The 15813-nt window shown below is 41.7% G+C and overlaps 1 protein-coding gene and 1 pseudogene across 1 annotated transcript in view; one reads left to right on the forward strand and one right to left on the reverse strand.

Annotated features, from left to right (window-relative positions):
- The window catches only part of LOC137396352 (inositol hexakisphosphate and diphosphoinositol-pentakisphosphate kinase 2-like), a 132968-nt gene that overhangs the window by 107521 nt on the left and 9634 nt on the right, over positions 1–15813 (reverse strand). Inside the window, exon 2 of the mRNA XM_068082586.1 lies at positions 766–935. Coding sequence (XP_067938687.1) covers positions 766–918 — 153 coding nt within the window. The 5' untranslated portion in view covers positions 919–935. The remainder of the gene's footprint in view (positions 1–765; positions 936–15813) is intronic.
- Positions 1222–2935, forward strand: LOC137397397 (uncharacterized; annotated as a pseudogene).

Below are 15813 nucleotides of genomic sequence, written 5' to 3' on the forward strand. Positions count from 1 at the left end.
ATATCAAACATATTATGTCGGGAATTATAAAAAAATTTGTAGCTTGCAATGAAAAATAAAAACTGTAAAGTATGTATCATGAAAATACATAAATATATAATATATATAAAACTGTTATAAACGAAAAACAAAATGTAACAATAATAAAAAATCTAATGATAAAATTAATTTAAAGTATATCTGGTGTAAGTTGGAGTAAGTTACACTACATACATATTTCTATAGCTCACTTTTCTATCAAAGGTATACGCTACTGAATCTACATTTCTTATCATGTATTTCTAAAATAAAATAATAGAAAGAACCTCTCTCAGATTATTACTTTTCTACTTTTTTTTCCTGTTTATTTTCTTAGATAATTGGATTGGTAAAACGAGCAACAAGTTCAAAATTATCAAAAAAAAATCAAAAAGAACGGATATAAATTGAAAAAACGTCCAAGTTTCCGATTGGTTCGAAAGAATCATGAATGATTTTTTTTCAACTCCGGGATAGGCATTCTTACAGTTTTATAGAATTTATTTTGTATGTCATATGCTGTTTCTTAGAATGATTTATGATGGTTTTATGAGCTCTGAAACAAATTAAACAAAATGTTGTATACTGAAATATAAAAATATTTGTTCCAACTTACAGAGCAAATACCAGAACGAATTAGCTTTGTACGTCAATGTTTGAGTTAATGACAAAAAATTAGAGACCATACAATCAAGTAGGGAGCACAAGACATAATTGTAGTACACTAAGCCATGGTTGGTTACTAACGTCGTCAGGGGTAGGAGAAGAAGAGTCCCGGTGGGGAGGGCCAATGGTAAAGCCAGCTCGGGTCGCGGAGAAATCTGGGTCATCCAGGTAGCTCCCAGGAACGTCTGGAGAACCTTCCCATTCATCTGTAGCGCTAAAGCTTTGGCACGACATGACAAGTGCCCTGGATTCTGCAAATTATTGGTACAAGATGAGAGATGTCATTTTGATATTGCTCATCATAATCACATGTAAGTTTACTTAAAATGACTAAAATGCGGGTATATCGTTAGTTAAGTTGCGTTAAAGTTGAGCTTACACAAAAGTTTAGTAGGTTTTATCAGAAACTATCCGTACTTTCTTAACATATGTGATTGTTTTTGATGTTTGAGGTGATCTGACTGCAAGGATGTTTCAAGATTGAAATCGGCAAAACTTGATTGAGGTTATAACACTCAGAAGCAAATACATGCCGAAATGTCTAATCGTGGTAACCGAGTCACAAGGTTAACTTGGAGGTCTGACAGAGCACAGGGTCACTTGATTTTAGCTGAAACTTGAAACATGAAAAGAATATTGGCAAAAATTTGGGTTAACTATTGAGTGCAAATAACGTGTTATTAATTAACAAAATATAACAAATTATATTATAAATTATAAGAAAGAACGTGTTCAAAATTTGACCTAAGAAAATCTATAAGAGAGTTTTAAAAAATAATTTCAAATTCAATCACTGCAATTCAAAAAGTGATCAAACAAGTATTTTGATTATGATCCAAAATTCAGACCAGCTGTTCCAGTAAAAGAAAGCTTGCTCACTCTAAGACACGTGTGTTACTATTAAGATTGTCATTTTTAAGATAAAATTGAGAATACTTTGTGATTCTTAGGTAGTTATGTACTAAAAAACAAAAAAATTGAGGTTGAGCAACAAATTGATTTATTTGAACAGCATATTTGACAAAGTAGGTTTGTTACGTTAAATATGAAAGTCAGTCAGAAAGTAGTCGGAATTTTGTCATAACATCCGTTCTATTTGATCTAGCGATTTAATATTCTCTAGACCTTTATGAATGGGGGTTGTCATCACATAACCAAAAATTCAACATTTTAACAATTCAAAATGACCACCAATCTGAAAACATGCTGATTCATAGAGCAAAGAGCTGTCATAAGTTTTTTGATAGCTAAAAGTGTAAAACCAAGTGTCATACATAGTAGAATAAAAGAACAGTATGGGGAAAGCTGTATGTCAAAAACAAGCTGCTGTAGGTGGCTTGATGAATTCAAGAATGGGTGAGAAGGCATTACTGATGAGTCAAAAGTGGTAGACCAGCAGATGTTTCAACTCCAGACACAGTAGCTGAGATGGAAAAGCTGATTTAATCAGATAGAAGACTCATGATAGATGAAGTTGCTGAAACCATGGACATTTCACATAGAACTGTCCACAATATTGACCATGAGAAGCTAGCCTTTAACAAACTCAGAGCACGCTTGGTACCCATGATGCTAAGTGATGATCAGAGTGCAGCGTGTTATGGCTGCCAGAGAGTACATAAGAAAACTCAGACTGAAGGGAGATGCTTTCCTATTTAGGATTGTAACTACAGATGAAACTCGAGTGTATTACTACAAACTGGAATCGAAAAGAACAATAAACGGAGTAGAAGCGCACTGTCTCCCCTGTAAAGAAGAGGTTCAAGTCCCAGAGGGTGACAAAAAAGTCGAGCTCAAGGTATTCTGAGAAAAAAAGGGTTCCTTAACATTAAAATTCAAAAGCGAATATGATACTATTAACTCTCAAAATTACTGTGGGCTACTGGCTGTGGTCAAGTATGACATAAGGAACAAGAGAAGAGGCCTCCAGGCAAAAAGTGCCATGTTCCACCATGACAATTCTCATCGGCATACCGCTGCCCATAAAATGGCCAAAATTGAGGAACTGGGCTGGGAGGAGTTAGTACATCCTCATTATAGTCCAGATCTGGCACTAAGCTAAGATTTTCACCTTTTCGAGCCATTAAATAACCAGTTGAGAGGCAAACACTTTACTACTGATGCAGTCGTTATTAAAGCAGTGCGTGAATGGTGTAGAATCCAATCACCAGAACATTATTCTGTAGGAATTGATAACCTTGTAGGAGGGTGGAACAAGTGAATAGAAAAAGGAGACTATGCTGAAAAGTGAGAAAAATGTAAAGCTCTATATTGCTGTAATAAGATGCTCTGACAAAATTCCCACTACTTATCGGCTGACTCTCTTAGATAGTGCTCGAAGCTAAGTTTCATGGGTTCACATAATTGTGAAAAGATGATTCATGTGAATCGTCCTTCCAAGGTGACAGAAGCAGATCAAAAAAGACACCGACTGCCTTGAAACCAGAAAACCTCTAACCTTACTTTTGTAATTTATCAACTGTTCGGCATAACTGGTTGCCATTAACAGAATTTCACAGTCATCACTGCATTTTGGTGTCAGCTGATAAAAGCTTCAAAGGCAGCACCAACAATGTTTGCGTAGCAAAACTGAAGTGGTGGCCCAATTTTTGCACATATTTAGATTTGCTAAACTTCTAATTGCCAGTGTAAGCATTTTTACAACTGCCATATCTTTCATTCTACAATAGACAGCACAGCTTGAAAGCATTTGCTAATACTGATGTGATTAATTCATATTACAGGCATATGAGAATTGGTATACCTCCGAAACAGAACTTTGTTTCACTGTCAAACATTCACTAACTGCAAAAGTGATGCTTCCACATTCAGCAAAACAATGATGGACACACAATGCATTGTTCATTTAGTGTTTTAGGATCTATCAAACTTTTTTAAAGATTAGTGTTAAAGTGTTGCGAAAGATTGGTTACAAAAGACAGAAGCAAAGCTTGAATGACTGGGGCAATTAAGTTTCCTGTTCCAACCATACATACAAAGTTTCATGGAAAGGTTACTCTTCTTTTTTCTTTGCATTCTTTTTACCTGCTGACAATGTTGGTGGTTAAGAAATATTTGAAAATAATGCAAGCATTCTATTGCATCAATAGCATGCATGACTTTCAATAAAGATTAGAAGCCTTAAAAGATAAAAATATTCTAAAGGTTTTAATCTTGCATTATAAGAAAGTAAATCTACGTCGATGATGTGACGTATGATCTGACTGTTAGAATGTCTCAAGATTAAAATCGGCAAAACTTAATCGCGATTGAAACGCTCAGAAGAGAAAGACGTCTCAATTAATGATGTCACTAGTCGTCTTTCCAGTTTGTCCCTCTCATCATGACATCGGCTATTGACATACATTTTATAAACATGCTTTTGAAAAAAAGAGCTTTTACTGCCAATCTCGTCGAAATGCTGTTTGAACATAGGCCTTTGAAGAAGAAAGCACTACACCCCTGAAACAACAAGCTGCAATCAATCACCAACCGGAGAAGTCTTGACTTATGAAAACCTAATTATCCGACACCTAAAAGATCATTCCCATGGCTAGAAAATTACACACGCTGCAACTTCGTGAGAGCCAACACTACCATAACCTGCAATTCCACTATCTCATATGCGGTAACAAGACCCGTCCCTTCAAACACCTGAGCTACCAGACCAAGGGTTAAGAGAGACCAAATCCAGTAAATAAAGGATAGCCAGCGAAATACACACTTGTGACGGTGCCCAGGGACTACCCCCTAAACGTCCGAATCAAGACCAAACCAAAGCAAGAAATGACCAGCCAGAAATGACAATTTAATATCAGACACAGCCACAAAAGTAACTATTTTTGAGATTTTAATATTCATAATTTTTCCACAGGATCTTTCACAACATGTTGTAATCTTTTGCACGTCACACTTCTTTTAGCCAATGATACGCTGACTTATTTTTGTCTCCTATAAATAGTAAAAACAGAATAAATACTGCAGCATTTTTCTAAGTTCGGCATTCAGTCACTGGATCTACACAGAGCAAGGCAAGTTGAGCTATTTTACAATATAATGTAAGGCAGTTGCTGAGTTCTACAATTTTTGGGAGTTATAGACTTATTTTAAAACTTATGTATTCAAGTCTTGGATTTTAATTAATCGGTTAACTTTTTCTCTTGCCTTAATGATTTTTATTTGATTAATTTTGTCTAAACTACTTAAATAGTATCTTACACTTTATATTTTGTGACTGATTGTTTTTTGGCAAAATCTGTCTTTATTAAAAATAGAACATTGTGAACTTTGCTGAAACAGTTTAATTATTGAGCTGGTAGGTTACCCCACAAGTTTTGTCTTGGGAGTAATTCGCAAGGTCAATGAACTTTCATGCAACATGTCGATGCACCAAAGTCATAACTGCATGTCTTGAGTTCGGGTTGTTGGTATTTAAAATCTAGACATTACGCAATAGAACTAGGGTTTGTTTTTGAACATTGGTGGAGTAAATGACAATCAGCGCGCACCCTCAAACATCTTCACCGATGTATCAGAGGCAAATTCTTTACAGATTTGGTGTCATAACCGAGCATGCAGTTTGCTTTGATGCATGGACACATATTGCACATTAATAACTAATTATTTTGATAGCTGGTCATGGTAATACCACTTAGAGAACATTTTACCACCCACATTAATAATTTTGTCATTAATCATATTTTTCAACGAGACCAGTCAATTGGCTATCTACACTGTAATTATTATGCGCTTGAGTAAGCTTTCTTTTCTATTTTGGGAAAACATTCCTAAACTTTTTATTGATAACTCCAAATTGTAGGACTCGCTTGCAGCCAGTTTGTAAAAGAACTGCAAGCAAGCGCTGTATATTTAAGTATGTGGAAAAGCGTACAAATATACAGCCAGCAACTATAGACTTGAGATGTAGTGAGCAGAGTTTTGAGACAGACTAATTTTTAAGAAGGATCCCTGTTTTTCTGGTAAAAACAGTCTTACAAATTATGTCTATAAGAGTGATTTTAAATTAGAGAAATCCGCGATTATGCATGCAATGAGTTTGAGAGAGTTTATAGTGCTTATAAGAGTAAACAAAAATGCTATCACTGAGTATTGAGCTAAATACGCTCCGAGTTATTTTGAGAAAATTTTGAGAGATTTCTTAAGCACTAAATGCGCAGTCCAGTTGAGAGAGTCTAAATTTGAGTATAAAAGAAAAATGTTACAGAGAAGCTACTACAAAGTCTAGCCTACATTATGAGTGCCCTGCACACTGCTAGGAAAGTGTGTGCAGAGAGCGTGAAAAAAAAGAGGAAACCCTGGACTGTCCCAGGCGGTGACTGAATCAATCTCGGTTGAGATTTTTATTATAGCTATGAGAAAGTGGCTATTGTGTAGATCCGTAAGCCTGGAGAGAGCATAGAGATGTGATACTTGCTGATCTTATGCATTATGTTGCAGTCATTGCATAGTGAAGACAAAGACTACAACCACACCCCACCACACACAACTTCACCTTGAAACCTAACAGCTTTAGGTAAAGGCCTTCTACTATTATAAAACTGTGAAATTAGCGGTTTTTAGTAGAATCGGTTAGAACAGTGCTCACTGCTTTGATTGTTTTCATTTGTATGAGCGGAAGTGAGGACGCGGAAACCTCAGACAGGGACCGCCGAGCTTTGGAGAGGGATCGCCGCCGATTGGCTGAGGAAGTTGTTAGCTTGCGACGTGACCTGGAAAACCGGAGATCAGCAGAGATGGCAGACATGGCTATCCACTTTGACGGTAGCTTTCCAAAATACCATGGCGACCCTACACGTGATGGCAGCTTTCGGAGCTTCTTGAGTGACTACAAAATGGCTTGCGACCGGTTTGGCTTTGATGACAAGAAGGCTGCTTTGTGGTTAACCAACAGCTTGAAAGGTCATGCTCTAAAGATCTACAAGGAAACAGTGGCAGCGAATGGAGATCTCAAAGAAAATTACGAAGATTTGACGAAAGCCCTGAATGAATACTTTCAGCCACTGACGGAGGGCAAGAAATATGGGACAGGAGCCTTTCACCTGCGCATGCTGATGCCAGGAGAAAGTGTTGTTCAGTATTTTGATGATCTGCAGAGATTAGGAGCAGAAATCTGCCCAGATGAGCGACGCCCTTTGGCAGATGATCAGCTTATGATGAAATTCATTGGAGGACTGCCGAGATACCTGCAGGAGCTGATAATTCCCAAAGACCCAGAGTCAGCCAAAGAAGCTCTTAGGCTTGCCGTAAAAGGCCAAGCACAGAGGGAGTTTATGCAGCGAGAAGGGACAACTTCGGTCAAGGCTGTCATGACCAACCCTGCTACTGAAGCTCTTATGACGAAGATTGATGAGTTGACCACCCAAGTAAACAGTCTAAAGATGGAGAACCCCTACTCGCAGCAACAAAGACAAGACAGACGATTCAGAGAAAGTGATTGGCCTAACCCACGACATCATTTACCCCAGCGTCAGCCGATTCGACAATACAATAATCAAGCGCCACCTTATGCTAGACCGAGATGGCAGCCGAATCATCAGCCTAGAAATGACAAGCAAAAGCAAAAGCGACGCTTCCCAGCATTTAACTCAAATGGGGAACCATTATGCTTCAGGTGCAAGGTTTATGGCCACATGGCTAGTAGTTGTCAACAGCGGCAGCGCCCACAACATCAATTCAATAGAGGCAACCAAAATAAGAATCCGAGAGTGCAGCAAGTGGAGACACAGGAAGCACCAGCTACCTCACCCACTCGAGGTGGCGGGAGCCCCCTGTCCTCATCAAATGGGTTTCTCTACCTGACCACGCTGACTATTGCCTGCTGTCTGGTCACCCCAGCTACATGCCGTCTGACATCAGATCTGCCGGCACAGATACTGGCAACATCTTTCGCACTCCCGGCCATAAGGGTTTCAGCCTTACAACCAATGATTTGCCCAACCACCTCACCAGGGCAGTTATTTACACTTCCTGCCGTGATGAATTGTGACAAGGCTGCTGACAATTTTGAGGGACAGCCCAGTAAGGCCACTTTCGACTTGTACAGACAAAACATAATAAAGTATGAGGTTGCAGGATGGCACTGCAGAGGAATGGTACAAACAATTAAACTGCTGACCTATTTCTTTGGAGATGAGCACTTGGAGAAGCGCTCGACAAAAGAGCTGATGGTCACAGCGGACGAGTGTCGAGATATAGTTAGCACCAGGAGGTCTAAAGCGGGAACTCTAGAGAAGCAGACCAGTGGAGCATTGATTACCACCAATCGGCTCATATACAAGACACCATCATGGGGTCTTCCTGAATGCTGCAAGTGGCATGAGTACACCGCTACCAATTACTTCGCAATTCCAGTGAAGATTTACAAGCAGCATGATTCAAATGGTTTCCAGTGTACAGGAACTGATGTGACCACCTGCCCCAACTACTTTGCCAATGAATGCCAGGTTGGACAAACTGCCTTAGTCTGGGAGGCTAACATGGAGGCCAAGTGCAAGTACATCTTCTACAAGACATTGAGTGGGCGAACTTTACAAAAGAGTTGGATTTCTGATGATGGGCAGTTAGCGCTGACCTACACGAAGAACCATACTGAAAATGACTGTGGAAAGAAGTTCCATATATCAGATCAGTCCATTCCATTCATCATCCGATACTCGGAGAATGGTCCTAACCGTGGAGACATTTCAAGAGCAAGAAGACAAACAGATGTGGGAGTTGTCACCTCAGACGAGTTAGCAGCTGAGCTACAGGCACTGTACTACAGACTAAGAGAGGAGCAACAGTATAGCTACCGGCACTTGCTGAAAACAACATGTGAGAGCCTGCAGACCAATGCAGCATTGCTGAGAACAGTGGCAGTCACCAGACCTACAGAGGCAGTTAGAGCAATACTAAACAACTCATTACTGTACAGTCGGTCAGGAGACAGCATGATAGAAGTTTGGGGTTGTTTCCCAATCCTCAAGGATGCTTATCAATTGTTGGCACAACCCAAAGATTGCACTGTCGAAATACCAATCCAGTTCGAGTATCGCAACCACACAGCAAAAGGCTACATGCATCCATCAACACTAGTCGTATCCCACTTTGGTACTCCAGCTGATTGTTCTTTAGCATCATCGGTTCCTGTAAGAATTAAAGGAGAAGTTCACATCTACACCCGAGAAAATGGGCTACTATCAAGTATCGGAGAGATTCCAACCCTTCATATGTTTAACCCACAGTGGACATCATACCATGATGACTTGATGAAGCCAATGATCTTTCGCCCGGTCTCAATGTACTCTTGGCAAGAGCTACAGCCATCAGACGAGCTTAATGCCTTTCTACATACAGCAGGAGCACAAGCTGAAGCACTGGCCCTGCTTGGTGTACCGTCAGATCAAGAGTTTTCTGATGCAGACATGGCGGCCGACAACCTTGCTGCAGGAATAACCTCTAGAGGAATGACATCGTTGCTACTCGTGCTCCGTAACCCATTCCATGCATGGGTTTTTATTATCTGTGCCATTACAACTCTATACCTTTTTTACAAACTGTTCAGCAAACAGCTGAACCAACTGAAGACTAAGGTGATGATGATCAAATCTACAGTAAGAAATAGATGGGCTAACCCAAGGCGAAAGTCACCACAAATAGAGTCAGTGGATGCAGAGCGCAGGAGTCTTGCATCCTTGGAAGACGTTGCTGAAGAGCCTATCCAAAAAGTAGTGGACAGAAGTTTAAGAACAGCCAAAGTCAAACATATTCGTAAGGTACACGGAGTTGACCCATGCATCATCATCCTCGCAGCTGTCAATGGAAAGGTGGGCAGGTTTCTCTTTGACTCGGGATCAGCTATATCTCTTATCAGCGAACAAATGATCAAGAGTCTGGGTGTTGCCTACCAGCCGTTAACGTGCTTACCAGCTGTCTCAGTCACAGGAGAGCACTTGAGGCTGATTGGGGAGGCTGAGCTACAATTGAAGATTGGAGGCTTGGAAATCCGGCAATTATTCAGAATCTTCCCTGGCTGTTGTCAAGATGGCATACTTGGTTTTGATAGCATCACAAAGTGGGGACCGATTATGCTAGACCCAGCTGCGAGAAAAATTAAAGTCGGGAGACATTATGTACCCTTAGAACACTCCAAAACCCCGCCTTTGCAATTTACTGCAACGACAAAAACTGTCATTCCTCCGAGGACAATGGCGATAGTGTTTGGGAAGACCAGCATACCAATCAAACCCGGGCAGCCAATAGTTTTTGAGCAAGATGAAGAAAAGTATCACATGTTCATGAGCCCTAGAACCCTAATAGAAGCTGGAAAGTCGATGCCCGTGAGAATTATCAACCCTGCCTGCCACCCAGTCACCATCTACAAAGACCAGAAGCTAGGAACAGTAGAGGCAGCAAGAAAAGTTCACATGAAAGAGGACAGTGACTACAACACACACGGCAATAATGAGCAGCTAAGAGGCTTAACTTTCAGCGACAGTGAGTTGACTTATGAAGAGCAGGATGAGCTGATGGTGCTGCTAAAAAGATATAGTCATCTGTTTGCCAAAAGTGAGTCAGAACTACCTGGAACTGATGCTGTGGAACATGCTATTCAACTGACAGACAAACGCCCAATCAAGATGAAGGCTTACCGTGTACCTAATAGCCTGCGAGCACCTTTAGACGAGAAGCTAGATGAGCTGCTGCAAGCCAAGATCATAACACCATCTAACTCCCCATACGCATCACCACTTGTGATCGTCAAGAAACCGGATGGCAGCATCAGACCGTGTGTGGATTTTCGAAAATTGAATGCAGTCACGGTCTCAGATAGCTACCCCCTGCCCAGAGTTGATGAGAGCATGGAATTTCTCTCAGGAGCTAAATACCTCACCACATTGGACCTGTTTGCTGGGTTTATGCAAGTACCCATGGAGAAAGAATCACAAAAGTACACAGCGTTTATAACATCACGCGGACTGTTTGAATTCAAGTACGTGTTTTGGACTTAAGAATGCTCCGGCAACCTTCAGCAGGCTAATGCAATACGTCCTGAGTGGTTTGTTATTCCATAGCAGTATGATCTATATGGATGACATCTTGGTTGCTTCCAAGACCTGGAATGAGCACTTGTTACACTTGGAAGAAGTCTTTAGAAGGCTGGACTATCATAATCTGAGGTTGAAGATGAAGAAGTGTACCTTCGCCAGGCGAGAGTTGCCCTTCCTGGGTTACCTTATCACAACCGAGGGAGTGGTCCCTGATCCAGCGAATGTCAAGAAACTTGCTGAATTCCAACCACCTACAACTGTGACGGCCACTCGATCCTTCCTCGGATTTGTTAACTACTATCGACGATTCTGCCCTGGCTTTTCGACCATTGCCAGACCTTTGAACAACTTGACAAAAAAGGAAAACAAGTTCAACTGGACTCTGGAATGCCAAAACGCGTTCGAGACTCTGAAGAAGATGGTCACAAACAGCCCGCTGCTGATATATCCAAAGTTTGATCGTCCATTCATCATTTCGTGTGATGCAAGTAACCAGGGATGTGGAGCCATCCTAAGTCAAATGGTTGAAGGCAAAGATTGCCCAATAGCTTACTTCAGCCGAAGGTTTACTGGTGCCGAGACTAGATATGAAGTGGTAGAAAAGGAACTGTATGCAGTGATACTCAGCTTAAAGCATTGGAAACACTACATCTACGGACATGAGGTGTTGGTATACAGTGACCAGAAAAGCCTGAGTTGGGGAATCAAACAATGTGACAGCCCGCGAATGATGCGATGGATTCAACAGATAGCGGAGTTCACAGTCAAAATCTTTTATAGAGAAGGAAGCAAACAAGGGCCCGCCGACTTTTTAAGCCGCATGTATTCAGCACCCTCGTCAACGCTGATACACGATTCGCAAGTTTCAACTCCGGTCAATGCAACCTATGAGCTTGGGCTTGGGACAGGCCCGGGCTACTTTCTGAAGGAACAGAAAAAAGACCCTCGGCTCGCAAAAATAATGAGCTACCTACAAGGTGACTCCGAAATGATTGATGCTGCAACTAAGAGGCTGGCAGAGAGTTACACAATATTGCAAGATGGAGTTCTGGCAATCAGCCCTGATGTGAGCTCAATTGGGGCACGCTATATTGTACCTGACCACCTGAAAGGGAGGATATTGGAGGAGATGCACGATTGCACCTGGGGGTCACATATGGGAGTTACCCGCACCTATGAGAAAATAAACCAGAGATTCTACTGGGAGAAAATGAGAGCGGATGTGGAAAATTGGGTCGCTTCTTGCCAGGGATGTGCCACCAGGAAGATGCCGACTCACCCAATATCAGGAGAAATGCAGCTAGCCCATGCAACAGCACCATGGCAGATTGTATGCATGGACCTGATGGGACCTTTGCCAAAGTCTGCTCGCGGAAACCAATGGATACTGTGCATTATGGATAAGTTTACTAAATGGCCTGAATGTGTGGCATTAAGAAGTGCAACAGCAACTGTAGTAGCAAGAGCCTTTGTCAGCTTGGTCGTGACAAGGCATGGAGTCCCTCTTACGGTACAATCAGACAGGGGTCGACAGTTCACATCCCACCTGTTTGCCGAAGTCTCACGCATCTTGGGAATGAAGCAACAGCTCTCATGTGCATACAGACCACAATCCCAAGGACTAGTCGAACGATGGAACAGAACCATGGCGGAGATGCTGCGCCAGTACGTGAGGACCAACCAATCCGATTGGTGCTCATATCTTGATTTGGTGCTATTGGCATACCGCACCAGTGTCCACTCCTCTACAGGCTACACACCTTTTGAGCTTCAACATGGAAGACAAGCAAGATTGCCTACACACCTCCTTGTACCAGAGAACACCAAGACATTTGAGAGTGAGCACGAATTTGCAGCAGATATTCAAAAGAGGCTCAGGACAGCCTATGATGTTGCACGTGATTTCAACTGGCAAGCTACTTTGAAGCAAAAGAAGTACCATGACAGGCTCACTAATCCATCTAACTTAGAAGTTGGAGAACAGGTGTATCTTCTGCGTCCAGACCCGCAAGTCGGCTTGTCTCCAAAGCTTCAGCCAAAGTTTAAAGGGCCCTTTCAATTAAACGTTGTACTTGGAGTCAATGGTCTGGTTGGACCTGTACCACCCGGCCGTGGGAAGAGCACCTGGGTTCATTTGAACCATTTGAAAAGAGTGACACCGCGCTCAGTGCCTGAGCATGATTGGGAGTCGCCTCTGGAGGACATACCCGTACATGAGAGAAGGGATGGGGAAACAGGGGTGGCTCGACCAAGTGATAAGGCCATTGGAGCCTCAACAGAGGAAGAAGGTAACATGAATGATGCACCCCTGGATGATGAGACAAGTGTGGAAAGGGATGAGGAGGATGAGGAAGATAGCGCCCAGAAGAGATACAACTTGCGCAGCCGCGGCCCAAAGTAATAAAGATGTAGCTAGTTGTGACTGACCCTCGGATTTACATGTTTACCTGTGGCTTTGGCTGTGAAAAAGCGGCTAGCCTATCTTGTCATATAATTTTGCAGTGTGTTGTGAAAAAACGACAATTGTTGTGTTACTTCAAAAAAAAAATAGGTCCTGGGTCATGAAAAGGCAGTTGAAGGAAAATGTGTATCAGGCTGTGAGAAAGCGGCCGTTGTTATTGTTTTTGTTCTAAAATAGACTTTGTTGTAGGATGTCTAATGTGTTTGAAAGGCTGGGAGAGCGAGTGGCGGAGGCCAAGCTTCCAAATAATACTACTGTAGAACGCCGCCGAAGGCGAGTGAAGAGGAAGGTTGCCTTTGATGGGATGAAAGAAGAGGTAAAAATGTTTCATAGAGAAATTGCGGCAAAGAACTGGAGAATTTCTCAGCTAGAGAAGGAACTGGACATCAAACACCAAGAGACAGTGGCCTTACGAAGCCAGGTTGAGGCAGCTCGCTGGAGCCCAGATGTGGGGGACTTCAGCAAATCCAAGGAAGCAAGGCTTGGAGAGGCCAGCAAGCCAATAAAGGAGAACAATCTAATGTGTTCATGGCTAAAACTGATAAGGACAGAAATAAATACTCCTAACCCCAGAAAGAAACACTACCGACCACAACACAAAGAGCTGCCGCACCCACAGAGATTGTTAGAGCAGATGGTTCACTACCTGGAACATAGTAGTGAGCCATATTTTGGGCATGATGGAGAATCGGACAAGGGGAGACCGAGGATATTTCAGGTGGTAGATCGCACAGACAGCCCTCCTATTTGACACGCTCACTGACCTCTTTCGCCTCTGCCCCATTGCCAAAAAATTCTCTGGATAACATTGTGAAAGGCGAGGCTGCCCGATGTCTAATCACACACTTGGTCTATTCACAGGTATGGCTAGAAACCTGAAAGAACTTGTCAGAGAACTCCATGGCTTACAGAGAGATGTCCGGGACATTCGGAGGGAGCTCTTGGCAGCGAACACAGTTTTGGGAGCTCGCCTTTTGAAGGCCAGTGCTAGAATAGAAAATATAGAGAGGGATATTGGCCAGCTGGAACAAAGACCAAGACTTGTGGCAAGGCAGGATCAGCTCAGAAGGAAAAGTCCTGGTTGGGAGGCGCGGCACCTGAAGGAGAAGGAGCCGCGCCACCCAAAATGCGCAGCGAGTCAAGGCTTTAAGAGAGAGACTTGGGCTAGGGCCACGGAAAGCGAGGGCAGTGGGTCAGATGTGGAATTCATCACTGAGGACGAGATGGGCAGGCAAAAGGCACCCACAACAACCAGGCCCTTGGAGACCGCGATGTCGGGGTCGACATCTTCTAAAAAAGGAAGGTATAAACATGCTTTTGAAAAAAAGAGCTTTTACTGCCAATCTCGTCGAAATGCTGTTTGAACATAGGCCTTTGAAGAAGAAAGCACTACACCCCTGAAACAACAAGCTGCAATCAATCACCAACCGGAGAAGTCTTGACTTATGAAAACCTAATTATCCGACACCTAAAAGATCATTCCCATGGCTAGAAAATTACACACGCTGCAACTTCGTGAGAGCCAACACTACCATAACCTGCAATTCCACTATCTCATATGCGGTAACAAGACCCGTCCCTTCAAACACCTGAGCTACCAGACCCAGGGTTAAGAGAGACCAAATCCAGTAAATAAAGGATAGCCAGCGAAATACACACTTGTGACGGTGCCCAGGGACTACCCCCTAAACGTCCGAATCAAGACCAAACCAAAGCAAGAAATGACCAGCCAGAAATGACAATTTAATATCAGACACAGCCACAAAAGTAACTATTTTTGAGATTTTAATATTCATAATTTTTCCACAGGATCTTTCACAACATGTTGTAATCTTTTGCACGTCACACTTCTTTTAGCCAATGATACGCTGACTTATTTTTGTCTCCTATAAATAGTAAAAACAGAATAAATACTGCAGCATTTTTCTAAGTTCGGCATTCAGTCACTGGATCTACACAGAGCAAGGCAAGTTGAGCTATTTTACAATATAATGTAAGGCAGTTGCTGAGTTCTACAATTTTTGGGAGTTATAGACTTATTTTAAAACTTATGTATTCAAGTCTTGGATTTTAATTAATCGGTTAACTTTTTCTCTTGCCTTAATGATTTTTATTTGATTAATTTTGTCTAAACTACTTAAATAGTATCTTACACTTTATATTTTGTGACTGATTGTTTTTTGGCAAAATCTGTCTTTATTAAAAATAGAACATTGTGAACTTTGCTGAAACAGTTTAATTATTGAGCTGGTAGGTTACCCCACAAGTTTTGTCTTGGGAGTAATTCGCAAGGTCAATGAACTTTCATGCAACATGTCGATGCACCAAAGTCATAACTGCATGTCTTGAGTTCGGGTTGTTGGTATTTAAAATCTAGACATTACGCAATAGAACTAGGGTTTGTTTTTGAACATTGGTGGAGTAAATGACAATCAGCGCGCACCCTCAAACATCTTCACCGATGTATCAGAGGCAAATTCTTTACAATTTTATTTTGTGTTTGCCAATTATTGATATAATAAAACTTCAAATATATTTTCTGATATATTTTTATAAACGTTTCAAATAATTTTAAAGCCATGATGGTTAGAAATTGTTTCATTTTTTCGTTAAATGGGG

The sequence above is a fragment of the Watersipora subatra genome, chromosome 5 (assembly GCF_963576615.1).
Source record: "Watersipora subatra chromosome 5, tzWatSuba1.1, whole genome shotgun sequence".
NCBI lineage: Eukaryota > Metazoa > Bryozoa > Gymnolaemata > Cheilostomatida > Watersiporidae > Watersipora > Watersipora subatra.